At 53.2% G+C, this 24,667-nt stretch overlaps 9 protein-coding genes across 9 annotated transcripts; 6 read left to right on the top strand and 3 right to left on the bottom strand.

Moving 5' to 3' along the window:
• Positions 1 to 33: 33 nt before the first annotated feature.
• EI97DRAFT_482941 (UPF0057-domain-containing protein) lies at positions 34 to 702 on the top strand (the record flags this gene model as incomplete). Its single annotated transcript, XM_033802084.1, has 2 exons — positions 34 to 167; positions 269 to 702. Exons 1-2 carry the CDS (start codon positions 110 to 112, stop codon positions 700 to 702), a joined length of 492 nt encoding a protein of 163 aa, XP_033650550.1. The 5' UTR covers positions 34 to 109.
• Positions 703 to 975: 273 nt separating this feature from the next.
• EI97DRAFT_192620 (uncharacterized protein) lies at positions 976 to 1,376 on the top strand. Its single transcript, XM_033793611.1, has one exon. The coding sequence runs from the start codon at positions 1,106 to 1,108 to the stop codon at positions 1,343 to 1,345; it is 240 nt and encodes a 79-aa protein (XP_033650549.1). The 5' UTR covers positions 976 to 1,105; the 3' UTR covers positions 1,346 to 1,376.
• A 1,143-nt stretch (positions 1,377 to 2,519) lies between these two features.
• Positions 2,520 to 4,514, top strand: EI97DRAFT_445290 (calcium/proton exchanger; the record flags this gene model as incomplete). Its single annotated transcript, XM_033799956.1, has 5 exons — positions 2,520 to 2,523; positions 2,598 to 3,336; positions 3,398 to 3,683; positions 3,734 to 4,373; positions 4,423 to 4,514. 5 exons carry the CDS (start codon positions 2,520 to 2,522, stop codon positions 4,512 to 4,514), a joined length of 1,761 nt encoding a protein of 586 aa, XP_033650548.1.
• Positions 4,515 to 6,609: 2,095 nt separating this feature from the next.
• On the top strand, positions 6,610 to 10,733 carry EI97DRAFT_425181 (uncharacterized protein; the record flags this gene model as incomplete). The annotated part of the gene is made up of 8 exons (XM_033797153.1): positions 6,610 to 7,975; positions 8,037 to 8,652; positions 8,703 to 8,879; positions 8,971 to 9,735; positions 9,784 to 9,835; positions 9,946 to 10,048; positions 10,101 to 10,332; positions 10,384 to 10,733. 8 exons carry the CDS (start codon positions 6,610 to 6,612, stop codon positions 10,526 to 10,528), a joined length of 3,456 nt encoding a protein of 1,151 aa, XP_033650547.1. The 3' UTR covers positions 10,529 to 10,733.
• A 46-nt stretch (positions 10,734 to 10,779) lies between these two features.
• Positions 10,780 to 14,373, top strand: EI97DRAFT_436441 (uncharacterized protein). The gene is made up of 5 exons (XM_033799105.1): positions 10,780 to 11,154; positions 11,224 to 12,266; positions 12,318 to 12,477; positions 12,536 to 12,744; positions 12,796 to 14,373. Exons 1-5 carry the CDS (start codon positions 10,999 to 11,001, stop codon positions 13,952 to 13,954), a joined length of 2,727 nt encoding a protein of 908 aa, XP_033650546.1. The 5' UTR covers positions 10,780 to 10,998; the 3' UTR covers positions 13,955 to 14,373.
• A 145-nt stretch (positions 14,374 to 14,518) lies between these two features.
• Positions 14,519 to 16,388, top strand: EI97DRAFT_496267 (FAD dependent oxidoreductase; the record flags this gene model as incomplete). The annotated part of the gene is made up of 3 exons (XM_033802472.1): positions 14,519 to 14,852; positions 15,170 to 15,521; positions 15,660 to 16,388. The coding sequence occupies exons 1-3, from the start codon at positions 14,824 to 14,826 to the stop codon at positions 16,386 to 16,388; spliced, it is 1,110 nt and encodes a 369-aa protein (XP_033650545.1). The 5' UTR covers positions 14,519 to 14,823.
• Positions 16,389 to 16,426: 38 nt separating this feature from the next.
• On the bottom strand, positions 16,427 to 17,967 carry EI97DRAFT_436440 (ERG2 and sigma1 receptor-like protein). The gene is made up of 3 exons (XM_033799104.1): positions 17,455 to 17,967; positions 16,949 to 17,197; positions 16,427 to 16,888 (listed from the first exon to the last, which is right to left on the bottom strand). The coding sequence occupies exons 1-3, from the start codon at positions 17,768 to 17,770 to the stop codon at positions 16,794 to 16,796; spliced, it is 660 nt and encodes a 219-aa protein (XP_033650544.1). The 5' UTR covers positions 17,771 to 17,967; the 3' UTR covers positions 16,427 to 16,793.
• A 573-nt stretch (positions 17,968 to 18,540) lies between these two features.
• On the bottom strand, positions 18,541 to 23,415 carry EI97DRAFT_192399 (uncharacterized protein). The gene is made up of 3 exons (XM_033793610.1): positions 23,132 to 23,415; positions 19,600 to 22,976; positions 18,541 to 19,551 (listed from the first exon to the last, which is right to left on the bottom strand). Exons 2-3 carry the CDS (start codon positions 22,960 to 22,962, stop codon positions 18,739 to 18,741), a joined length of 4,176 nt encoding a protein of 1,391 aa, XP_033650543.1. The 5' UTR covers positions 22,963 to 22,976; positions 23,132 to 23,415; the 3' UTR covers positions 18,541 to 18,738.
• A 301-nt stretch (positions 23,416 to 23,716) lies between these two features.
• EI97DRAFT_436438 (uncharacterized protein) lies at positions 23,717 to 24,612 on the bottom strand. The gene is made up of 6 exons (XM_033799103.1): positions 24,579 to 24,612; positions 24,460 to 24,515; positions 24,392 to 24,406; positions 24,083 to 24,233; positions 23,963 to 24,028; positions 23,717 to 23,908 (listed from the first exon to the last, which is right to left on the bottom strand). The coding sequence occupies exons 2-6, from the start codon at positions 24,505 to 24,507 to the stop codon at positions 23,883 to 23,885; spliced, it is 306 nt and encodes a 101-aa protein (XP_033650542.1). The 5' UTR covers positions 24,508 to 24,515; positions 24,579 to 24,612; the 3' UTR covers positions 23,717 to 23,882.
• Between the last annotated feature and the right edge of the window lie 55 nt (positions 24,613 to 24,667).

Here is a 24,667-nt window from a genome sequence, read left to right as displayed (position 1 = left end):
CACGGTCAAGGCACCTCATGCGAATCTGCCATCTTCGCTTTCACGATACTTCCAAACTTGAAACCACATATTCCTCTGAAATCCATACAAACCCAAACTCACAACAAAGATGTGCGGCGCGGATTGCTTTTTGATGCTCCTTTCGGTTCTTTTCCCTCCCATAGGCGGTACGTAGCTCTCCGCATCCATCCAGATTGGCCAGGCTCCAACAACCCTGTCAATGTGGCCACGTTCTGAACCCGAATCAACCGCTAATTCTCCTGTGTAGTATGGGTTAAACGCGGTGTCTGCAGCGCAGACTCGCTCATCAACATCGCGCTCTGCTGTCTCGGTTTCCTACCGGGTCTGCTTCACGCCTGGTACATCATCCTCAAATACCCCGACCCGTACGAATACGAGGGACTCCAAGGAGGCGAGCGTGCAGGAGGCACAGTCACATACTTTTACGTCGCTCAGGGCGGACCGCCGGGACATGCGAACTATGGTACTGTGGGAAGCCAGCCCTCGGCCGGTCAGTTCCCCGGCCAGCAGGAGAGCGGCGTCGTGAATGCGTTTCCGCAGCCGAAAGCGAATCAAGGTGGACAAGCGAAGGCCCAGCCTCAGCAGCATGTGCCGAATGGCGAGGGGAGCAGTCAGCCGTCTGGGCCGCCGCCGACGTATGCCGATGTGATAAAGGGGGACCATAAGGTGCAGGGTCCGTGAAGGATTGATGGGACTTGATGGTAGAGGTAGAGAGGAAAGACTACAATGCTGTCTTGTTCTGCTTTTGCATATGCCTTGGCCGCTGCATATGGCGATGAAGCAGGTGGTCTGTTTGATCATGGTAACGGACATGTACCAAGGCATTCTCTTGACTGAATGGACGAGTGATGCTCACGTATGTATGTATGTCGGCGCTGAAGGAGCATGGGGAATATACCTCTGGAACATGCTGTTATGATAGTGAAATGTTCTTGCATTAACAGCGCTGCTCGTACATTATGTTCATTGGTCAATCACAGCCCAGCCATTAGACGACAACATCCGTCAAGCTTTTCTTGGTGGTTTTCACCTGGCACCAAGACATAGTGGCCCATGAAGAAGACTAAACCAAACAGTTCGACAGATGATTCGCGTGGCACATCCGACGAATCTACATGATGCCCTCCTAGTCTCGAGTATTTTCCTTTTGATTTTTGCATTGTTACCTCCATATGAAGTCAGAGTGCAGGAACTCTTCGAGGCCGTCAGCATCGACTTCCTCTCGGTGGGAGGCGTATGGGAGGGCTGGGGAAGATGGTGTCCTGCATACTTGCGGAAAATACGAGGGCAGGCAAGAAGACAGGGAACAGAAGAGGCCCATTGAGGTAGAGAAAGAACGACAGTATGTGGAAGTGGGAATAAAGAGAGAAGTCGAACGTGAGGGAATCAAAACAAGAGTTGGGGAAAGCTGATGCAGAACAAAATGAGGCTGGGGATGCGGGCGCTGAAGGCACGGGGAGAAAACGCATTCTGGGAGCCGGTAGAAGGAAAAGTCCAAGAGGGAGTGTTCTGACTTAGAGATGATTTCACCGCCCAAAATGAAACTAAGAAGCCCGTTGCGGGTTGACGGGATGAGTCTAAATTTCAGTTAGTTGGGCAGAGTGTCTGACACGTAGTATGTCTCTCCGCTTATTATTGGCTCAGCAGGATTAGAGAGCCCAGAATGTATACCTTTATACGTACAGCTTTCTCCTCTCACGCTCAATTTTCCTTGGGAGGAATTGCAGGGCATGCACAGGGGTCTTTGTGACGTCATCCTCATTCTGTCGCTTTGATTGTCCAACCCACCTGCCAACCTTCTCTGAGGGGATGGAGAGCCAATTTAGAGCGTAATTAAGGGTTAACGAAATGATGCAATAGCGTATCATACACAGTAGAAACCATAAACACCTTACGACGGAACCTCCAAAGGGCAGTTGGGACGAGATGAGGACCAATTAAGCTTAGCCGAACCACGCTTAAACTTTCTTGTTTGGGCCCAAGATCGGGGGTGAAAGCTTATTATTGCACCGTCCCGTCCCTGCCAACACATATGCCAACACATAATGGACAATGATCCTTACAAACTTCTCTCTCGTCTTGATGCATTTGCGACAGGGAGATGCACAAGACAGCGCTAATAAACTGGGTGCACGTGCAAATAAGGTGGTGTATTTACCTCAATGAATGGCGGTTATGAATAAAGCACAGCCGCACGGGGACGGAATCTCAGGCACTGGATTCTCTTTATGGCTAAGGTGTCTTTGTTTGCCAGTCGCAAGCGGTGGCTTGCTCGCGATCGTCCTGTGCACAGGGCTTGGCAACTAACATCGTCACTGTTTTCACCCCTGTTTCAACTGTCGTACTCAACTGGGCCTTCGTCATACACTCCCTCAATTAAATCGCCCTCGCCCTTTCCTGGGCAGCCGTGGCCGTACTTTCGCCGGATCTCTCTTGCTCCCTAGTGGTACTCAAAGACAGCGCTGCTTCAAATACGAGACATCACTGCGTCCCGCACGATGCGTACGTCAAACGCTCCCCAAGCTCACCAAAGCTTCGCCTCGAAATCCGTTGTATATGCTGATCGTCGCACACAGATAACATCCGCTTCAAGGCGCATCGTGTAGCGTCGCGCGTCGACGATGGCAGCGTCAACTATAACCCCTTTGCCCGACAACGTAGCCGAAGCTCAGTCGATATCGAGAATCAGCTCCACAGGAGAAGATCAGAAGGACATGCACGCCCCGTCATAGAGGAACAGCGACGATTGGAAAGCCAGCAGGCGGAGAAGGAATTCCCTCCTCCGCATCACGCCGACACAGCACCGACGATCTCAGATACGTCCGCAGGACATGACTACGCCCAGGCTTCCAACTCGGATAATGAACTTGTCGCAGGAGACACGGAGGCAGGAAAAGAGTCAACAGCGGTCGGCAACGGCAGCGCTCTCCAAGATGGACCATCATCGCATGTCCAGAAGCGAGCCAGATTCAAAGGCATATTCAGGAAATCCCATGAGAATGTCATTGACGCGAGCGAAAGCGCCGAATCTGAGGATATGGACGCAGAGGCGAGGAAGAAGAGACTTCATAGGAAGAAGATCCCGGTTGGCGCCCAACTACGTGCCGTGTTCCTTGGATCCTGGATCAATCTGCTCCTTCTCTTCGTCCCGGTTGGCTTCGCTATGTACTATTCACACAAGGTTGGACCTGTCCCAATATTTGTTATCAACTTCGTCGCCATCATTCCACTGGCAGCCTTACTGAGCTATGCGACGGAAGAACTGGCCATAAGAGTTGGGGAGACTTTCGGCGGTCTTCTCAACGCGACTTTTGGGTATGTCTGCTGGACTGGGTAGAGGCTTCGACCTTCACGTACATAGCTAACTGTTGTACAGGAATGCTGTCGAGTTGATTGTATCAATCCAAGCTCTGATCAAAGACGAGATTGTAATCGTCAAGACTTCCTTGATTGGAAGCATGCTTTCCAATCTTCTGCTTGTGCTAGGCATGGCATTCTGGCTTGGTGGGCTCAATCGTTTGGAACAGCATTTCAACGTCACAGTGGCTCAGACCGCTGCTAGTCTCCTGGCACTTTGCATTGCTAGTCTCATCATCCCCACGGTCTTCCACAATATGCTGTTGGAGGATACCGTGCCCGACGGACAAAGGAATCAAGAACTCGTGAGTCATGAGCTATAGAGTTTTATGGAAGTCCACTCACTAGGTTTTAGTCTCGTGGCACCGCCATTATCCTTCTCTTTGTGTACGGCTGCTACCTTCTCTTCCAACTGAGATCCCACGTTTCCATGTACAACGCTCCAAGCAAAAAATCACCCAAAAAGAAGTCAAAAATCGAAGAAGGTAGCGCGGCACGTGGGATTGCCGCTGTCGGTGCAGCCGCCTCGGTCGGTGGCCTGAATGCCACCAACGTCTTCAAAGATCCCGAAGAAGATGACGACGATGACTTAGAGGAACCGCAGCTGTCAGTGATTGGTGCTTTGATTACGCTGGCCATATCCACCACTCTGGTAGCATTCTGCTCAGAGTTTATGGTTTCCAGCATTGAGGGCATCACATCTACGGGAAAAATCTCCACGACCTTTGTCGGTCTCATCCTTCTCCCCATCGTCGGCAACGCAGCAGAGCATGCCACTGCTGTGACAGTCGCGATCAAAGACAAGATGGACTTGTCGATTGGTGTCGCCGTGGGCTCCAGCATGCAGATCGCTCTTCTCGTCCTGCCGTTCGTTGTCGTACTCGGCTGGATCTTGGGCAAAGAATGCATGACGCTATACTTCGACACCTTCCAAATCGCTCTTCTGTTTGTCTCAGTCCTTCTCGTCAACTATCTGATCCAAGACGGCAAATCTCGTAAGTTTACAGTTGTTTATGCCTGCGGTACACAGCTAACCTGGACCAGACTGGCTCGAAGGGGTGCTTCTCGTATGTTCGTACCTTATTATTGCGCTGGCGGCGTGGTTCTACCCCAATATCGAGGAGGCCAAATGCTGAGATAGCGCACTTCGATCTTCTGGTTTCCTTTGTCTATCCCGCATCAGGCGGTTTTCTCTTGCGTTCCAGACTGTCTTTCTCGACTCCAACCTATTCACATAGAGTTACGGCCTTCGGTGGAATCTGATCATAGAATGCTTTATACCCGGTGGCCAACACACGAATATGCGGCCATATATTTCCTTTTGCCCTATATGGATGTGGTACTTTGATCTGGAATATTCCCTTCCATCAATTTCCAATGCTGTCTTACATGTGCTCGTCCCCCGTCCGTCCGATTGCTGTAGGCAGCGTCAAGGCGTAGCCTGGCGGAATGACTTTCTGTGGTGTACTGCGTGGTTATAGAACTTGCCGTCCAAGATAAGATCTCATGAGCTTAATTGTCTTAATCTACTCAAAGCACGACTTCCTTATAATCCTATTCTACAAGGAAGCTAGAGAACAGAGTCTGGTCATCCACTAGCTAATTCTTTTCTTGCGAATATCTTAGCACCTTGCGGCAGAGGTTGTTGAGGGCGTGCACACCTGGAGGTGGAATAGGTAGACAAACCTAGCCACCCGGCAAGCATAGAGTTGCCATTGATGCCTTCCACCGACCTTTCTCTTCTTCCCACATTCATTCACCCGCTCGTCTGGCTAGAGACCCAGCCACCTTATGGCGATTGGCAGGGCCTTGGACGACGGGAGTGTTTAATGGGTTTTTGATGACGGTGATCCATCGCTGAGTTGATGTACACTAGATACTAAAGAGGTGGCCTGAACAAAGTTGGGGCCATATGATATTCGCTGTTTAACGGCAGCGGAGTCTAACGCTAATCTAGGTGTATTCTATTAAGGTGTACTATTTGATTTCTACTTCCGCTTGCCTTTGGACATGGATCGCTGGCTTGGGTCGGTACGCTCCTTCTTGGTGGGGACCGAGAGGGAAGGAGCTGTCAACATGCAACTCTGGACTTGCTGTTCCTCAGTCATGACACGTCGTCAACGGAGACTCATTGCCCACTGATCATGTCCCCCGCCATGAGCCAGAAGCACGTCAACACTCCCGAACATTCATCCAACATTTCGCATCCATATCTTGCTGGCGGTAAGGTGAGAGCTTCGCGAAGCGCCGTCACCTTTGGTTCGCGAGTATATAAGGATCTCTACCTACCACCTCTCCCTCTTCCTCCATCACCACACTCTCGCACCATACTCTACCATTTGGCTCCGGAATCGTCATTAACGCGCTGGCCACCGTACCTCTCCCAGCCCCGCTACTTCATCCACTATATAAAGCTACCCATTACCTCTCCTCTTCCCTCTCCTCTTCCCTCTCCTCTTCCCTCTTCTCTTCCTCACCCACCACTTTACTCTCCATCCATCTTATAATCCATACAACTCTGAAGTTCCTCCATCCCACTCAAGCTTCCTATACTACGCAGTTCAGCGGCGCTCTACAAGCCCTAACCGCTTAGCTGTGCTCAAACCCATCAAGTCTCACATCCCCGATACCTAAATACACCTATCCTTCATCCATCACGTCCTTCTCTCTTCTCTTGCAATCTCCCACAATCTCACTTTTTCCCACCCTCAACCGTCTTCTCATTCTCCACTCCACTCACTAAAAGCTCTTTTCTTTCACTTACCTCCATCAATCTGGTACCAGTCTCACAGTTCCATCCCAAGTCCTTGGCCTGCAACCATGAGGAACCCCACCCAAGATCCCGACCCGCACGTTGATCCAACGCTTACGACGGCGAAGGAAGACATTCAAGAGTTGGAAGGCCCGCAGCCTCATGGGGAGGCAAATACAATGCTTGCACCTACGGAATCGATTGAATTGCAGTCGGGTCAAGATGACAAAAGCACACTGGTTGAACTCTCCGGCCAGCATGACCGTCATATTCAGGGTCTGTCACAGATGCATGACAATGTCCTGAAATCCAATCAGGACCAAATTCCGAGTCAGGACATGCCAGACTTTATCGGTCGTGATCCAATATCAGGACAGCTGGGCGATGCTGTGGACACAATCCTGAATACGGAAATGACCGATTATATTGAAGGTAGTGGTGACACTGTGATGCCGTCCACCGAATTCACGGCAGGACAGATGCAGGAAGCTCCATGCTCTTTGATGAACGAAGAGCGACAGTATGACACTGGGAATTCTCTCCCGGTCTTCGAGCAGCCAGACCTCCCACAAGGCGAAGATTCGCTGTTCATCCCCGAGACGCCCGTCACTTCCACCGAGTCGGTGGCTCCGCAGTCAACAGATATTGCAATGCCGCCGCCGAATAAGCAGTCAAGCCTCCCAGGCCAGACTCCCGCCCTATTCAGGTTTGAGTGGATGCGGCAGGTATATCGGGCCTCCAACACTGCAAAGGGATCTGGGAATACCAAAAGCTTGCCCGGCCGCCCGATTCCCGTACATGCTCAATTGGACAATTTGCCGCAAAACAGATCGGCGTCATTGGTTCACCAGCCCGCAGCAGCTGATAACGAGGAAAAAGAGCACACGAGGGCTCTTCAGAGTTTTGAAAAGACTAAAGGGCACTACGAGGCTCTGAAACTTCAAAATGGCGGCAAATTATCTTTCAGACACGAGCTCGAATGGAGGAGGATCGCAGAAGCTGAACAGATCCGCCTCAAGAAAAGACAGCGCGATCTCCAGATAATGAAGGAAGAGAGAGGCGGGAGTGTTGATTCGAGCTTATTCCCCAATGCAGTCTTACTAGACGAGGAAGGTGACGGTTTCTACAAGGACAACATTCAAGGCTCCGGTACAAGCTCGACGCAATCGCGCAAACCAGATTTGCCATATAAGCAGCCCAAAAGGTTGAGCCTAGCAGAAGCAGAGTACAAGTCCATGCTGGAAGGTGTCGAGGCATGGAATGATATACCACCGAGCAAAAAGTCTAAGAGAAATCAGCCATCTGAGGAGGAGGACGGTGGCGGCAGTTCACAAGCACAGTCCAGGTCTAAGAAGCCGAGGGGGAAAGCATCCCACACCACTCGACCTGAACCTGCAGCTAATAAGAAACCGACAAAGCGCACCCGTCAATCAGCCAAGCAGAAACGTGAGAAAGAGCGCCAAGTGAAAACTGTGCGAAGTCTTTACATGAGCGATGTCTTCAAGGATCAGGCAGCCGAAGATGCCCCTGATCAACCGACTTTCACATCGAGGACGAAGATGGAGGCATTGAAACAACTTGTAGCCAGTGCCACTCCAGAAAATCAGAAGCAAGCCAGCGCAGATATAAAAGTTCTTTTAAACGCAACGAAAGACTTCGACGGTCGTGGAAGCGTCAAAGCTGATGGTAACGGCCTTTGGACTGTCAAAGGAATGAAGACGGCTTTGAAACCCTACCAGGTGCTTGGAACAGCATTCATGCGGCGACGTGAAAGAGCATCTGAGGAGCCTCGTGGCGGTCTCATGGCGGATCAGATGGGTTTAGGTAAAACGCTCATGATGCTAGGTGAGCACTGTCGCTTTATGAAAATGCTGTTTCGACGTTCCCATAACTGACACTTAGGTAGCCAACATTGTGAACGGCAGGCCGCCTCTTGGCGAAATCAAAACCACATTGCTGGTTGCCTCACCCAGCCTCCTCACTCAGTGGGAGCGCGAAATTGAGACGCATACTAATTGTGGTCTGAAAATTATGAGGTACGGTACTGGGACTCGTTTGGCTAGCAACGCTAGTGCTCAAGTTCTCGCACATTTCGACATCGTCACCACCACTTACGGTGAAATCTTGCGCTCTTATCCGAAGAACAATCCTCCCATCGAATTACAGACAGCGGAAGACAAGATAAGTTGGTGGAAGGAGCAATGGGATAAGAATCGGGGCCTTTTACATCGGGTGAAGTTCTATCGTATAGTGCTTGATGAGGCTCAGGCGATCAAGAATCACTCCAGCAGGACTTCCATCGCGTGCAGGGCACTCATGGCAGATCATCGATGGGCATTGAGCGGCACTCCTGTGTTAAACGGCCTGGCGGAATTATACCCGTACTTCAAGTTCCTGCAGGTGCCACATACTGGAAGCCTAAAAATATTCAAGAACAATTACTGCGACACAAACAACCCTGAGAACGCTGAGCGGCTGCTCCTTCGCCTGAACCAATTTATGATTAGAAGGACACACCAAGAGTAAGTTCAGCACCTATCCTTGCTTCAAAAGCTAATATCGGGACTCGCAGTGTAATGTTCGGTGCCCCTATTCTGAAGCTTCCCAAGGCGGAGCAGGCGACTCATTGGTGTGACTTCAATATCGTTGAACGGAAGATCTATGACATCGTCAAGACACGATTCAGCGAGAAACTGAACGGTTTGGTCAAATCAGGAGACTTCAATAAGTCTTACAGTAATGCCATGGTGTAAGTACAAATTCGTACGGTCATTGTCGCCCGCTGGAATGTGGCATTTATGGACCTTAAACAACGCTCGTGACAAGCTGACGGCAAGCAGAATGCTTTTGAGATTACGTCAACTGACCGCGCACGTTCTAATGCTACAATTCGTGATGAGGGACCTGCTGGAGCTCGAAGATATCGAAGGAATACGCCAAGTTGTCGAAGACTTTTCAAAAAATGGAGAGACTAGCCACACCATTATTGCCATAAGGAAGCAACTTGACGATTTGAACGAGAGCAAAAACGGAATCATTGAGGGATCCAGCCAGGATGGAGTCGAGGATTTTAGCCCCGATCGAGACGATTACGGAAACAATCCCAACCTGATTACCTCAGGAAAGGCTTTTGGTAAGCGGTACGACTTTAAGCCTTACCTCGACAGTTTGACAACTGGTGAAAGCTACGAAAAGGCTAAGAAAAGAGCCAAATGCCACATTTGTCACGAAAACCGAAACAAACTTTGGCTCACGAGTTGCAATCACTTCCACTGCGAAGAGTGCTATAAGAAAGCAGCTGAGGGTGGAGATGATGTAAGAATCACTTGCGGAGTGGAAGGCTGCAACCAAGCTTTTACCCACGCCCGGGAGTGCGATGGAAATGGTGACCGCGTGGATGACCATCAGCGTGAAACAAGGTCCGCGAGGAAGAGCAAAGAGCGTACTCGAATGGACAAAGAGGACCTAAAGGATGATTGGCTGTCTTTCAGTGGTCAAAGTGTCCTCCCCTCTGCCAAAACCCTCGCAATCAAGGCACAGATACTCAACTGGATTACCGAAAAGCCGGACATGAAGATCATTGTCTATACTCAATTTCTGCCGATGTGAGTCCCCGAAGGCCCTCTGGAGTTCTTTATCTGACAATTGCATAGGATCCGCATTTTGGCCAGGATGTGTAGGGAAGAAGGATGGCTTGCTGAACAGGTAAGATCGCGCTGGGTGACGGATCTCTGCAACTCGGATTGCAGGCAATTCTTCCTGCAGCCACATAGTCTCCTTCTTTTTTGAGTAACTTAAGCTGACGAGTCCGTCAGTACCACGGCAAGCTCTCCTTCCCTGCCCGCGACAAAGCTATCGCCAGATTTGCCGATGACCCTGAAGTGAGGGTCCTGTTGGCATCTCTTCGCTGTGGAGGATGTGAGTCTCTTTCCCCGGCTTCCACTGCACTAATTACTGACCAAAGTTACAGTGGGCCTCAACCTCACTATGGCCTCTCGGGTCATCATGGTCGATCCATGGTGGAATTCGGCAGCAGAACAGCAAGCCTTTTGTCGAGTGTTCCGTATTGGTCAAGCTAATCCCACCTTCATGACCCGGTTCTGCGTGAGAAACACTGTCGATGAGCGGATCATCAGTATGCAAGAACGTAAGCAAGCGGAGATTGATGAAATTATGGAGGACGATGGCACGCGAACCAAGCGGTACGTCTAGCCACTTTACTATCCCTACATGAGCGGACACTGACGTTTTAGGCTCAAACTACGTGACATTATGCGCCTGTTTGGGCCCGTCAGCGAGGATTCCGAGGGCAGACCGTTCATTCTTGTCCATAATTCAAATCCAGCTGGGGGGTTCCACGCTGATGAGGATCACGAGGGTTACGCAGACGAGGAGTAGGAAGGCGGACTGAAGGCTGTCGGGCAAAACCGCTCGGTGAATTCCAAGGTATCTTTTCTTATTTGTGTGCAATATCTCGGATCTGCTTTAGTTCTCGGGGGGGTGCCAAAGGGATGGTTTCGGTTCTATGAAATATGCGGCAATTTGGCTAGGTTGCCGCCTCCACATCAATCTCGGGGCTTCTACTTTCAGGTTTGAGTTCGACACGTATATAGAATACAACTGTATATTATGTATAAGACGGAGGCCTAATTTGCCCAACCGTGAAAGAGATGATCACGGGACTGCCCATTTGTCAGCACAAGCCACAGGAAGCTCCACTTATCTCGGCCAATCACCTGGCGAATAAGTCAACCCACCTTCTCGAGGGTGCCGACTTGCTATCTGCTGCAAAGGCGTGGGATGCGGCGATATGGCCCCTTCAGCAGCCTGCTCCTCCTTCTCGTCGACATCATGACACTGATACCGACATGGAGGCGAGTATAGACCTTCCAGCACGCGACACGCCGCCCAAAGGGCGTAGGAAAGCCAAAAATAATGACAGAGACGGCATTCAGGACGATGGCTCAAAGAAAAGGCGCTGCATATCAAGCGCCTGCGTGCCATGCCGGAAGCGAAAGTCTAAGGTGCGACATCTCCGGCGCTCTAGAATATCTTCTTGGGAAATCGCTTGCTAACCATCGTTTTGCTCGCAGTGCGACGGCACAACCCCCGCTTGCTCCGCGTGCGCCGCTGTCTATAACACCGAGTGTGTCTATGACCCTAACTCGGACCATCGCCGTAAGGGTGTGTACAGGAAGGACCTCGACAGTTTGAAGACACGTAATACGACGCTACACACGCTCATCCAAGCCATTTTGAACTACCCCGAGGATGAAGTGGCGGAACTGGTGCGGCAGATACGGACATGCGAGAGCCTGGACGCCATGGCAGATGCCATCACCGCGAAAGAGAATGGAGAAGACTTGCCAGACGACGACGTTCCTGTGCGCTCTTCGCATCCTGCACCGGGACCGGGCACTGTTCCCACTTTCGAGAAACACTTGTCCGGCAAGATGGGAGAGCTGAGGCTGGAAGACGGCTCAACCCGCTATATCGGCGGTACCTCCCACTTGATCTATCTCGGAACGGGCAGCGACACCAGCGAGCAGGAGGTCACCCTGTCGAACACCGAGCAGTACGCGCAGCAGGAACACCCACTTACATCTTGGACGACGGTCACTTCAGACCCCGAGCTTGTCTCACACCTTATCAATATGTACTTTTGCTGGCATTATACCTTCTTCACCACCCTCTCTAAACCCCTCTTTCTCCGCGACTTCAGACTGGGAAAACCACCGCCAGGCACGAGGCGGCAATATTGTACGCCTTTACTTGTCAACGCCATGTTGGCGTTGGGATGCCATTTCACTTCGAGGCCCGAGTCGCGGGCTGTGCGCGGCGACTCGTCTACGGCGGGAGATCATTTCTTCAAAGAAGCGAAAAGACTCATCTTGGAAGGAGACTTGCACGAGGTGCCCGCTCTGACTACGGTGCAGGCCTTGGCACTTATGTCCGTAAGAGAAGCAGGCTGCGGTAGGGAGGCTAAGGGCTGGGTATACAGCGGCATGAGTTTCCGGATGGCATGCGATCTCGGTCTCAATCTGGATTCGGGAGGCATGCAATTCAGCAAAGGGATAGATGAGAATGAAGAGGATGCACGGAAGATTACATTCTGGGGCTGTTTCCTGATTGACAAGTACGCTCTCATGCTTCTCTCATATAACAAGGCTGCTTCTAACCGTTGCAGATGTTGGTCGAACTATCTTGGACGTCTTCCGCAGCTTCCCAATACGATCGTAACAGTGCCGAAGTTTGAAGTCTTTCCTACTGAGGATGCCGAGATCTGGTCCGCTTACACAGACTCTGGTTTTAACCAAGCGCATGCGCAGCCATCGAGGACCAGAGCAGTAAGAAGACTATCTCATTGTCTCTGCGCATCCTCAACATCTTGCTAACTCGTTCTAGGTAGCACTGCAAATCTCGATTCTTTGCGGTATATCCAGTGACCTCATGAACTTCTTTTACAACCCCATCGATATGGACAAGGCCAAAGGCAAGCAAGCGGAGCTGAAGAAGCTCAGTGAGATCCATCAGCGGTTGGAGACTTGGAAACGTGAGCTTCCGAAAGAGCTTGAGCCGAAAGAAGGAGGTTTGCCAAGCATGCTGGTGATGCAGTAAGTGTTGCTCTCTTGCAACCTGCACGTTGGTGTATTAATCCATTGCAGCATGTTCTTTCAATTGCTCTACATTCACCTGTTCCGACCCTTCCTCAAATACAACCCGAATAACTCGCCGCTGCCAGCGCACGTATCGCCGAGGAAACTGTGTACGAATGCGGCCCAATCGATATCGAAACTGCTGCGATTGTACAAGCGGTCCCACGGCCTCCGGCAGATTTGTAACATAGCTGTCTACATCGCCCACTCGGCTTGTACGATTCACCTGCTCAACCTCCCGGAGAAGAACGCAAGGAGAGACATCATTCACGGTGTAAAGCATCTCGAGGAAATAGCAGAGAGCTGGCTATGCGCGCGGCGGACACTGGGCATTTTCAGCGTTCTTGCTAAGAAATGGAAGGTTGAGCTGCCGGAAGAAGCAGCAACGGTACTTGCTCGCACCGATGCCAAGTTCGGCCGCTACGATGAGGTTACCTCTCCCAAGTCGATCACATCCGAGTCTGAGAACCTCTCAGAGCGACATCCAAGTCTGCCTGCCGCCTCGCCGTTGCAACCGTATAGTATGCCTGTGACGAGTGGTTCTACATCCGGTTTCTTCAACACCCAAGGCATCCCTATGAGCTCCATCGCTGCTGTATCCGAAGCCAAACCGCGCACCTCCGAAGCCCACCCCATCCCTCCAGACTCGTCATCAAACCTCGCCTATCCCCGAGCGGCCCGCGATCCGGCCACACCCGTGAGTTCCGCTGGCCCCCCTGCTGGTCCCCGCCGATCCTTCGATGCCAGCAGTACAACCGGCAACTCGCCCAGTCACCTCTTCGGCGGCGTTGAACAGCTGCTGCGCGAGGGCGAGAACTGGTGGATCCGCGACCAAACCCAACTGGCCAGCGGCTTCGGCAACTGGGGCGACTTCTCCGCCGGAGACCTAGCCATTCTCGAGTCGACAGCGGTGTCGCTGGCAGGGAGTTCCGGGAATCCGGGTGCGCCAGCGGGCACTGCCGCCGTGAATGGCGGATATAATCCGCTAAGTCCGGTTGTGGAGATGCATGGAGTCGGTGCAGGTCGGGTGGGGGTCAGCACTGGCATGAACGGGAATCTCAATGCGAGTGCAAACGGCAATAATCCAAATGGGCTGAATGGCCTCGGTGGCGTGCAGGGGTATGGAGGGGCGCTCAATTCGTATAACGAGCATGAGTGGTATCAATGATCTAGACGGGGATGCATAGAGGGGCCGACGGGATGAGGAAAAGGGGGATATGGCGTTCGGGATATGAATACGGTTGATGACAATTTCGGCTTTGTTGGACTGCCTTTGGGAGGTAGCAATACGTTGCTGCACTCACGGTGGCATGGGGATGGATCCATGCCTTACACAGGATTCACAGAGTTTAATGTGTCTCAGATGTGTGCGTTTTTTTGCTCTTTTTCCGCTCAAGTGGGCGACACGAGTAGAGGCGGATCGGGTCCGTTCCCTCTTTGGATCTTTGGCGAGCTAGATGGCAAGATTGGGGTTTCTCCTAGGGATAGATACCATATGGAGTCGGGCAGGGGAGACCGTCCCGAGAGACTGTTTCAATATCTGCAGGTCGACAAACAAGATCTTTTAATCTATGCAGGTCAGCGAACAAGAAGTCTTCTTTATTGTATGCTTAAATCCGAGGCTTATGTTGTGTTTCGCTCCATTTTTGTAGGAAGCGGTGTAAAATCTTCGTGGCGAGGATATTATAGCACCGGTCACGTGATATGTAGTTCTCCCATACTCCCTCCATGCGCTTCATTGTGATGGAGGCAAAAGTAGGGAGAAAAAGGAACAGCTGACATAAACTCAAGGCATCACAGGTGTCTTTGTGTCATGTATCGAAGATAGGTAGCACCAGCGAACGCCTCGCTTTCCGACGGCCAATTGCGGCCAACGGGTGATAGGACCCCCCACCGGTGATCGTATTGGATGTCTACAGCCTCAGTCTTGACAACGACTTGACAAGAGAGTGTTTCTTTACTTCGCGCTGAAGGTTGTAAGGCCAGCGCTGCTCTGTTTCAGTAGAAACCCACGGTCGATTTGTCTGAGTTTACAATATGTCGGAAGTTCGGATTGTTGTGGTTGGGTGAGTGCATATTTGGTTTTTCTCAAGCCTGATGCTTGCAATTGAAGAAGTGGTTCCTGAGGGGTTTTCATGTGTGGTGAAGAAATCGATTTCATGTTCGAGCATGTTTGTTCTTCGTCTTCCGTCTGAAATTTCTTGTTCTTCCTTTCATCTATTCGTCTTGTCATTCATGCACCGTCTATCACCCGATTCCAAATTCTATGATACATAGGCATTTCCCTATGAGGCCTTTTCATATAACCACCCCCCAACATCCAATTCTCTTTCCACTCTCTACTACTAGCACACAACCCAATCCCACTAACACCCCTCCCAAGCGCCGGCGTCATCGGCCTCACCACGGCCCTCACCCTCGCCCGCTCCCGCAAGCACAACTACACCATCACCGTGCTCTCCAAGCACATGCCCGGCGACTACGACATCGAGTACGCGTCTCCCTGGGCGGGCGCCAACTACCTACCCGTCGGGACCCGTGGCTCTCTGCTGCAGAAACTCGAGCAGGCGACGTGGCCCGAGTTGGAACGGATCGTGAAAGAGGTGCCCGAGGCCGGGGTGCATTTCCAAGAGACGATTGTGTATGGGAGGAAGAAGGATGAGGGGACGCCTACAGGGGAGTGGTTCCGCGAGTTGGTGAGGGAGGACGCGTGGTGGAGGGATGTGGTGCCGAATGTAAGTTGTGCAAGTCACTTGTTCACTCTTTTCCATTCACTTTCCCTTTCGTATCAGTATCTCAGATTGGTGAAGAGGAAAACCATCAGTCGTCAGTCAAGTATGAACAAGTCATAGGAAACTAACGACTTCAACCAGTTCCGCATCCTGCCGCGCTCCTCGCTCCCCCCCGACTGCTCGACCGGCACATCCTTCACCTCCGTCTGCATCAACACAGCCATCTACCTCCCCTGGCTGCTAGGCCAATGCCTCAAACACGGCGTCGTCTTCCAACGCGCCATCCTGCCCTCCCTCTCCTCCGCCCGAACGCTCCACCACTCGGGAAAACCCGCCCACATCATCATCAACTGCACCGGCCTCGGCGCCCTGACCCTCGCCGACGTCAAAGACACAAACGTCTACCCAGCCCGCGGGCAGATCGTCCTCGTGCGAAACGCACCGGGCGCAATGTACACCGTCAGCGGCACCGACGACGGCGCCGACGAAGCGACGTACGTGATGCAGCGGGCGGCGGGCGGCGGCACCATTTTAGGTGGGTGCCTGCAGGCCGGGTCGTGGGAATCGGCGCCGGATCCGAATCTCGCGAATCGGATCATGCAGCGGAGTGTGGAGCTGTGCCCCGCGTTGGTGCCGCGGACGGGCAAAGTGACGGAGTTGAGTGTGGTTAGGCATGGTGTTGGGTTGAGGCCGATGAGGAAGGGGGGCCCGAGGGTGGAGAGGGAGAGGGGCGTGGATGGCGGGTGGGTCGTGCATCAGTATGGGCATGGGGGGTATGGGTATCAGAGTAGCTGGGGGAGTGCGTGGGAGGCGGAGAGGTTGGTTGAGGGGATTTTGGGGGAGGGGGAGAGGGAGAGGGCGAAGTTGTAGGTTGGTGAGACGATATGGGGGTGGGGAATGTTGGATATTATAGACGATGTATAAATGAATACAGTGTTGTACTGCCTCTTTTCACGTCCGACTGAACACGACCGTGCGCGAAGGGGTTATTGACCTTCTACTTGGCCCTTTCTGCGCCTCCGTCCAGGTATAACCAACCTTAAAACACCGTGCCCTAGTGGCACAACTAGAATATAGCCAATTAGATTTCTCAAGATACGTATTCCAACTTGGATTGGAAGTACTTGGGGTTCTTCAGTCGGACGTGGTACGAGGCGGTACTCTATACAGCTTGTGGGATCTAATTTGTTGTGATGAACCCACGTTCCCCCTCTTGAATGCAGATACGCCACGTCTATCAACTCTCTCTATGGGGCCCTATACCGCACCCATTACCTAGAACTTCCCCACCAGCAAATTCCCAATCATCTCCCTCCCCGTAATATACGCCGTCCGCCACAACGTCGGAAAATCCAGCGTGCTCGAGAAAGCTGCGATAAACCTCAGCACAAACCATCCAAGATAAACAAACAAACCCGGGATATACTCACTGTCGGCGAACCCAAACCCCAACATCGGCGGAATCCAGCCCCTCGCGTACTCGAGCGCAAAACACGCACTCTCCATCTTGTACTGCTTGACGTCTCCTCTCCTGAGATGGTGGACGCTGCCCGCGGGGTAGACCTCAGGGGTGTAGACACCGGGGCCCGGGGCATAGGCCAGTTGGGTGCCGGAGAGGATGTGAAAGTAGTCGTCGGCTGTGTGGCGGCCGGTGTGGCCTTCGGTGCCGGTCGCAGAACCTGTGAGGGAGGGCGTTAGGGTGCGTGGAGTGTCGATGGATGGGAATGGGAAGACGACGGGAAGGGAGAGTGAGGGAGAAAAGAAGAAGGACGAAGGAAATTGAATGATCAATAGACAAAGAAAGGACGCAAGGAAACAGGGGACGAGAAAATGATATCGTGGGAGTTTTAACTCCACATATCTAACCCAGAGAAAAAAAGTCCGGAAACTCAAGACCAACACCCGAAAGATCCACATATCAAGAAAACCGACTCACCAAAAACAATCAAATACTCCGTCACACTCGCATGCAAAATCCACATGGCCCCCATCGCACCCCCGGCATTATTAAACACCCACTCTTCGTCCAAATTCACATGGCGCTTCGTCTCCTCCCTCGTACTCAGATCCTCGACTATATACTTGACCACGGCAGCCGTGTCATTGCCGTGTTTCTCAATCGCGGCCAGAGACACGGCGTGCAGCTGCTCAGGGTTGAAGATATAGAAAGACTCGAGACGGGAGTCGAGAAGGAGGTAGAGCGTGGTTAGCAGGGGGAGGAGGATGGCTAGGCCTTTGAGGATGGGACGCATCTTTCGGAAGGTTTCTGATGTTTGATGAGGACGATGGGACGATAAGATAGGAGAAGGACCGGAAACGTAATGATGAAGGAAAGGGAAGCTCCCAACAAGAAAGACGCGATCGACGCGTATTTATTTCTATGATCACGCGCAAAGATTTGTTTCTCCCAGAGTTTTGGCCCATAAGGGGAAAGTCTGGGGGAAACGCCTAACCGCGCGGCCCGAAGCCAGGGGAAATCAGTTCATAATCAGAGGCTTGGCTGCCAAGCGTCATTGTCCTATGTGCTACCCGTGTACCAGTATCTACCGTGAAAGCAGAGAAAATAGAAGCTTTACACGATACATACTGTATAGCAGGACAAGAGTGTGGAGAGACTTGAGGGTTTCGAGCGGAATACTCCTGTTCAACACCTTGTGGAAGGCGATCAGATTGGAAAAGATAGCCTTGTCAAACACTGGAGCATCACCAAAACTACGATCACGGCCAATTGAAATTTGAAACATTGATTGATAGACGCATCTATCTGTAGGAACCACCCAGTGCATCGCAAACCCAGATCTGCATCCTGTCAACCGCCACCACATTGACCTTAGTTGCGACAAGTGCAAACAATAGTGAAAGGTGAGGCGTTAATCCGCTTCTAAGGGAAGCCTGCAACGTTCAGACAAGCAAGAACATGCCTAACTGATCCGACTCAAGACACTGTGGAAGGCCTGCCGTTATTTGCTTCGAAGGTCAACGGAATCGAACCAGAATGCCTAGAGCAGTCCAGGCTGACAATGACAGGAGGAAGTGCAATAACAAGATGTGCTGCAATACGAACCCACGTTGGATTCTTCAATACCCGAACCCTGGACACCGTCATGGTAAGCCGAGTCAGAGGACAATGGCAAACAGATAAGCCGAACGCCTTCTATCCGAGAACGAGGAAACGCATCCATCGCAATAGATCGGTTGAGCTTCTTCAGAAGTTGTGACTTCAATGGACCGCATCGGTGCGCCTAGCCCATGTTTGACCGGAGCGGGTGCCATTCCATCCGTTGCCGCCAGAAGGCCGAGTGGAATTGCTCGTGTTGGAGCCCTGTCCCTGATAGCTGGAGGGCTTGCGAGGACGGGGACCGTTGCCACTGCTCGATCCTGCGTTGTTCGAATTGTAGTTGGTGCGCTTGGGGCCTCTGGGACCGGCATTCCTCCGCTGCTCGCGCTTCTTCGGCATAGTCTTCGTGATAGATGAACTCATACCGGGCAGGAGGATGATGACGTTGATAGTATCGGCATTGCGATCCTGCTCAACCCCGTTGTACATAGGTTTGGTTGTGACCTCCGGAGCGCGCGGGTTGCGGAAGTTCGGTCGGTGCGTCGGGCTGCTGACCGGTGCCTCGCCAGCGGCTCGATGGGCCATATGCGGAAGCTTGACTACCGGAAGAGAACCAAACTCGCGTTCTTCGAGCATCATGTTGTCAGCGCTGGAACGGGTGGTCACATCCTTGAGACTCTCATCGCTAGTCTTCTTGGCAACAGCAGACGGCAACGAGACTGTAGCAGGGGCCTGAACCTCGCGGACCTCGAGCGGAGCCTTCGAGGAAGCAGCGACGGCAAGCGCGCCTGGTTTCGAAACACCAGCGGGTTGGACTGGAACAGAGTGTACGGTGGTCGGCGCCGCTGACGGAGCAGCTTGCGGCTCAGCCCAAAGACGATTGAAACGGGCTTGCCACTCAGGATTCAAAGCAAGCGGCCGAGCACCCATCCCCAAGCGGACCCCGGAGGGCCTGCTAGGCATGCTCACCGGGCCCTGAGGAGGAGTCAATATCATGTTGTCCATAGCTGGCGGGAGGCGCACCGTTGGAGTGGGCTTGGGGAACCGGACCACAGGTCGAGCAGAGCCTGTCTCATAGACTGGGTGCGTCTCGATCTCGGGCGGTGGAGGAGGCGGGGAACCCGAACTGCTAGCTTGAGGAGCCGGTTGCGTGGTCGCCTCAGAGGCCCTTGGGAAGAAGCGAGAGGACCTGGCAGCCGTGTTGTTGGCAACGGTCTGAGCAGGTGCTTCATTCGCGACGGCAGCGATACCCTCTGCGCGGACGGGTTGGGTGGCCTCGGGTTTGCCTGCGTTCGTTGCAGTGGCCGGCCCGCCGGCCTTAGTGTGGACCGTGGACTGCGACTGACCCTTCTGATCGGTATACGTCTCGTGGATTTCGGGTCTGAAGGACTTTCCGCCCATGCGCTCAAACTCTTGAAGATTCTTCTCCATCGTGGCAATGTCGTCGCGACGAATGGCAGCGGCGAAGTTGCCCCAACCGTTGGCGACTGGGGGCGCGATCGGACCAGGCTGCTTCGGGCCCGCAACGAGCTTGGGAGCATTCATGGTTTCGACTTGGGTAGCCATTGTTGGTTGCGCGAAGGGAGGATTAGGTGTAGTCTGCTGCGGTTGCGAAGGTTTGATGGGCGGTGGCAAGCCAAGTGAAGGTGCTTGCCCGGGCTGCTGAGACTGGGGAGGAAGTTGTGGAGGACTCGGTCGCGACTGACCACGGTTGTAGCTGAGGTCGAAGTTGCCGTTGCCAAGCGCTCTGTCTTTCGGTTGCGGAGGGCCCCAGACGTTGGATGCCCAAGAGCGAGGTTGCTGAGGAAGCGTGGAGGACCAAACTGATGGTGTAGGCTGGGAAGGCTTAAGAGGTTGAGAGGTGTTGAGGGGAGCGTTTTCTTGGGGGCGAGGGCGGCTTTTATCTGCCGCCGGCCCGTTATTGTCCTTATTCTTACTATTATCGCTGGTGAGTGAGGAGGGGGGTTGGGGTTTGCCAGCGGGTGGTGAAGGTGAAGAGGGAGGTTGAGCGGCAACGCTTGGGCTAGTTCGACCCTTCACAGGAGACGCGCTTGGCTTGGGCACCTCCTCCGCCCCACGCGTAGGCCTCGCAACACCACCCTCACCAGTATGCATCTGCTTCTTCACCGGCTGCGGCTGGTGCACCTTCATCATGCCATACTGAGCGACTTCACCCTCCGACTTCGGCACAGGCGGCTTGGGAGGCGACTGCGCGACCGCCGGCGTAGCCTTCGCTTTCTGTGGAGACCTCTCAGCAGAGCGCGACGGGGAGGTGTCCTTCGACTTGGGCTTGACATCGTCGGCAAGACCCATGGCCTCGAGCTTCTTGCGTAACCGTTCTTTCCTCGCCGCCTCTTCCTGCTCCTCCTTCTCGCGTTCTTTCTGCTTTGCCAGTCGCGCGCGCTCCAGCTTCTCACGCATCAGTCTGTTTTGAACCTCGACTGCAGTCTCGGTCGGCACCACCTGTGTAGGAACAGTACCTTCGTGGGTTCCTGCAGACCCGACGGATCCGTATGGCGATAATGGCTGCACGTTGGCCATGCGAGGCGACGCTCTCTGCTGCCATGCTCCGTGTTGATCCGTGAGGGTGTGCTGTGCCTCGCTGAGTGGCCCCTTGTGAGCAAGTTCTGGTCGCGGCAGACCCGGGCTGACAGCTTCAGTGCCGTTGACGGCATGCGAGTCACGTCGCTGCATGTTCAGAGCCATGCCTGGGTGTTCTGGTCCTCGTCGGTCCATAAACATTCTCCCGCTCCCGCCACTAACATTCGATGAGGTGCGTCTACGGCCCCATGCAGGAGCATCACTGCTGGTACGTGATGTTTGGAAGGCCGCTGACGGCTCCGCAGGACCTTCTTGCGGAGGCCGCTGCAGTAGCGATGGCTGATGTCGAAGGCCACTGTCACGGACAGAACCACGACGCATTTCACTAACCGGTTCGTACCGTCCGCTCTGAGAGTTGAATAGTTCCCTGCTGCCACGATCGTCCCGCCACGACCTGTTGAAGTCATCCGGTGCCATTTCTCGAGTTGGGAAGTGCGGATGCGTAGTTTCGTAACCTTGAGTTTCTCGCTGCGAATATCGAGGAGGCACGGGCTGTTGTACGGGAGGATTGATCTGCACAGGCGGCACTTTGTCAACCGGGGGCAAGGCGGCCCATGGTGATTTGACAGGTGTAGCCGATGACGGTTTTGCGACAAGTGTAGGCTTCTCCGGCTGTCCCTTGAGCACCAGGCTGGACTTCGCTGCAGTTGCTTGTGCATGTGCGCCTGGTTTGAGAATGGTCTTAGTACCGCTAGTCGCACTCGGTCGTTGAGAGCCGGAAATTGTGCTGGGGACTGGCTTGGGTATATTTGCTGCTGCTTCCTCCTTCTTGCTGGCACTCTTGACGTCCTCTGCTGGCGGAGGTATGCTCTCGACAGCAGCTGCGGCTACAGAGGATCTGGTGCCATCCGCCCACTGTACTGTATCTGGCGCCCAGTCATCTTCGTCTTCGTCAATATCTGCCCACTTCGCTTCTTTGCTCGACTCGTCCGCTTGCAAACGCGTAGCCAAATGAATTCCATACTGCTGTTTAAGCTCCTCATCCGTGAATTGTTTCGGTGGCGGTGGGGCAACGGGTTGGTTCTTGTTCCACACCTTACTGGCATCTGGGCCGGTGCCTAATCCGTTCGCTTTCGACAAGGAAGAGCGAGAGATGTTTCCGATTCCGCTTCCTGACTTGGCCACTAGTCTAGGTTTCGCAGTCGGTTGGGTTGCAGTACTTGTCTGTCCAACGCCAGAAGCCTTATCCCCCGGTCGCGCGGTTGGTGTGGACACCGCAGATTTGGCCAAGAAGTTCTTGGTTACAGATACAGACTTGAAGGAAGGGGGTTTCTTTAAAGAACTCGTTCGCAAATGACCCGCATCGCGCTTCGTCTGATCTACGCTTCCGGGACGGCTGATGTCGGTATCTGAAGCACCACTGACTTCTCCTGCTGTCTGAGGTGCTGAGAAGTCCTCTGGTGCAGATTGCTCCCCCGAATCCCCGTTAACTAGTGCTTCCTTCTTGTCAGTCGTAGTTACCGCAGCGTCTTGTCCCTTGTCCGACCCTTTCGCGTGGTTCTGTACTTTGTCAATATGGCGAGCCAGCGGGGGACTCTGACTTACGTCCGGAGCATCTGGACCAGCCTTATCCGATGTGTCTGTTGCAGTACCAGCGGCCCCTTCTGTTCTACTCTCCTTCTCGGTTTCGGTATCTGTGTATCTGGGTTGGGCGTTCGGGGTTTCCGAGGGCGCCTTGCCGTCGCCGGCGGGAGTGTTGGTAGACGTCGCAGTATCGTCGATGGGCGAGGGGCCACCCATCGACTGTGCTTCCTTTACCACATCGTGGGCGATCTGCTCTGCCATAACAATTTGCCTAACTGTATTGGCAGTAATGAGGCTCCGTCAGAAAGCTGTTTCTAGATATGCGCTCGTAGACAAGGGTCCAGATGCTGGTAGCCGTGCAGGTGGCGCCCAAGCATCCAAGATGCCCTGTTCCAAGGAATGCAGATGTGGATAGGGTGGGTATATGTACCTATTTTCAGGTCCTAAGAATCGCCACGAGGAAGAGGAGGCGCCTCCGCAGAAACGTCGACTGCGTCGTGCTGCGGAGAAGCTAGCGGTGTGGGCGACGGTGGATCGCCTTCGACGTGTACCAGCGGAGCTTGTAGCGGCGGTGATGGAAGCCTTTCTGAGTGCGGACAAGCTCAGGGACGAAGTAAATGGAAGAAGAAGGCCTTCTATAGGAGGCGGCCGCTGTTCCGAGGCGGGAGGTGATGGTGGTGGTATGCTGTAGGCACAGGAGGAAGCAACGAGTGCCGTGTCAAAAGAGACATCACGGGCCAGCGGTTCTTGGCAACCCTAAAGCGGCGATTGGCCTCCCGGCACACCCGTAAACGATCCAGGTGTTATCGCGCCGATTATGTGCGCAATAGGACTACTGTACGTGTGAATAATACTAGGTCTATCCAGAAGTGGTATCCTGGCATCTGCTTCCACCCACAAGAGCACAGTCGTGAGCTTTCTGTATGAATGCTACGTATTGGATTGTTGTTATGCGTCCGTCGTCATTGCGCCAAACGCGTGCACAGCCACACAAGATGAATGTTGTAGCTGCAAAGCCAGGACAGCCATAGCCAACGAAACAATGCGAAGCAATCGTACAGACCACACGGAGAAGTGGATGAAGGCTCATAAACCTATGAGATTGAACTGCTACATGCTATATGTACACATGCCGGTTACGCCTAACCCGATCGGCCTCTGTCATGTGGTATCGCATCCGTCTAATGAGCATTGTTCTTGTGGTGGCCTGGTCATTCTGAGTCAGTACCGTGCTGAGGACATCCCAAAAGTTGCGACTTACGCAGATGGAAATAGTAGTTCTGCGCATAACCAAGGAGAGTAAGGACGACGATAGCGTGAACGAGGGCTAGACGAAGTGTCAGCACAATGCCCAGTTTCCGTCCCGCTGCACATTACTCACGCTTCGCGGAGGCATTCTTGCCGAAGTACGCCTTCTGGTAACGTCCAAAAAGGCCCTTGGCCTCACGCTCGGGAGCCGGTCCACGGGGCAGTTTCTCGTAGAAGCTCACGACTTTCTGCATGCGGACGGCATTGGGAGATGCTCCAATAGCCTTTATTCAATGTCAGCATCGGGGTCAATTCCTCTGTACGGTGTCGCCGGTGGATCGGAAGTGGTGGGTCGTGATACGAATTCCGCGGTCCAATGGGTGAGGAATTAGGCCGGCGCGAGGCATCGGAATCATCAAGAAGAAACTGGAGGGGATCTTACATTGGGAGAAGCAACCTGCGGAACTCAGTTAGCAGGTCAATTACAATCGGTCGGCGTCTCAGTCGTACCTTGGGAGGAATGAGGGTCGAGAGACCGCGCTTCTGAATAAAACTCATCTTGACGGCTGCACACCAGTCAGCATCAATTGAAATCGTTTCTTTGAGCGTAACCAATCGCAGAGTCGTACCTGGGCTGGCAAGATGGGTCGACTGGTGTGAGGACGTGGGGAGGGTGGGTGCGAGGACGTTGAAGCTGAAGGGTCGCAGAAAAGCAAGG

The sequence above is a fragment of the Westerdykella ornata genome (genome assembly GCF_010094085.1).
Source record: "Westerdykella ornata strain CBS 379.55 unplaced genomic scaffold EI97scaffold_31, whole genome shotgun sequence".
Classification (NCBI taxonomy): Eukaryota; Fungi; Ascomycota; class Dothideomycetes; order Pleosporales; family Sporormiaceae; genus Westerdykella; species Westerdykella ornata.
Note: the sequence above shows the minus strand (reverse complement) of the source record. Positions and strands in the feature narration are given on the sequence as shown.

What these genes read in the sequence shown, in the direction of transcription:
- EI97DRAFT_436440 (XM_033799104.1), bottom strand. Translation starts at nt 17,770, where the DNA reads ATGCGTCCCATCCTCAAAGGCCTAGCCATCCTCCTCCCCCTGCTAACC. An exon ending in GGAGTATTTGATTGTTTTTG is followed by an intron (nt 17,198 to 17,454) that starts GTGAGTCGGTTT and finishes CCTCCCTCACAG; the next exon opens with GTTCTGCGACCGGCACCGAA. An exon ending in GGGGTTTGGGTTCGCCGACA is followed by an intron (nt 16,889 to 16,948) that starts GTGAGTATATCC and finishes GGTTTATCGCAG; the next exon opens with CTTTCTCGAGCACGCTGGAT.
- EI97DRAFT_192620 (XM_033793611.1), top strand. Translation starts at nt 1,106, where the DNA reads ATGATTCGCGTGGCACATCCGACGAATCTACATGATGCCCTCCTAGTC.
- EI97DRAFT_192399 (XM_033793610.1), bottom strand. Translation starts at nt 22,962, where the DNA reads ATGGCAGAGCAGATCGCCCACGATGTGGTAAAGGAAGCACAGTCGATG. An exon ending in TCCCCAAGCCCACTCCAACG is followed by an intron (nt 19,552 to 19,599) that starts GTGCGCCTCCCG and finishes ACTCCTCCTCAG; the next exon opens with GGCCCGGTGAGCATGCCTAG.
- EI97DRAFT_436438 (XM_033799103.1), bottom strand. Translation starts at nt 24,507, where the DNA reads ATGAGTTTTATTCAGAAGCGCGGTCTCTCGACCCTCATTCCTCCCAAG. An exon ending in CAAGAATGCCTCCGCGAAGC is followed by an intron (nt 24,029 to 24,082) that starts GTGAGTAATGTG and finishes CACTTCGTCTAG; the next exon opens with CCCTCGTTCACGCTATCGTC. An exon ending in GAACTACTATTTCCATCTGC is followed by an intron (nt 23,909 to 23,962) that starts GTAAGTCGCAAC and finishes CAGAATGACCAG; the next exon opens with GCCACCACAAGAACAATGCT.
- EI97DRAFT_436441 (XM_033799105.1), top strand. Translation starts at nt 10,999, where the DNA reads ATGGAGGCGAGTATAGACCTTCCAGCACGCGACACGCCGCCCAAAGGG. An exon ending in GGCTGTTTCCTGATTGACAA is followed by an intron (nt 12,267 to 12,317) that starts GTACGCTCTCAT and finishes TAACCGTTGCAG; the next exon opens with ATGTTGGTCGAACTATCTTG. An exon ending in CCAAGCATGCTGGTGATGCA is followed by an intron (nt 12,745 to 12,795) that starts GTAAGTGTTGCT and finishes AATCCATTGCAG; the next exon opens with CATGTTCTTTCAATTGCTCT.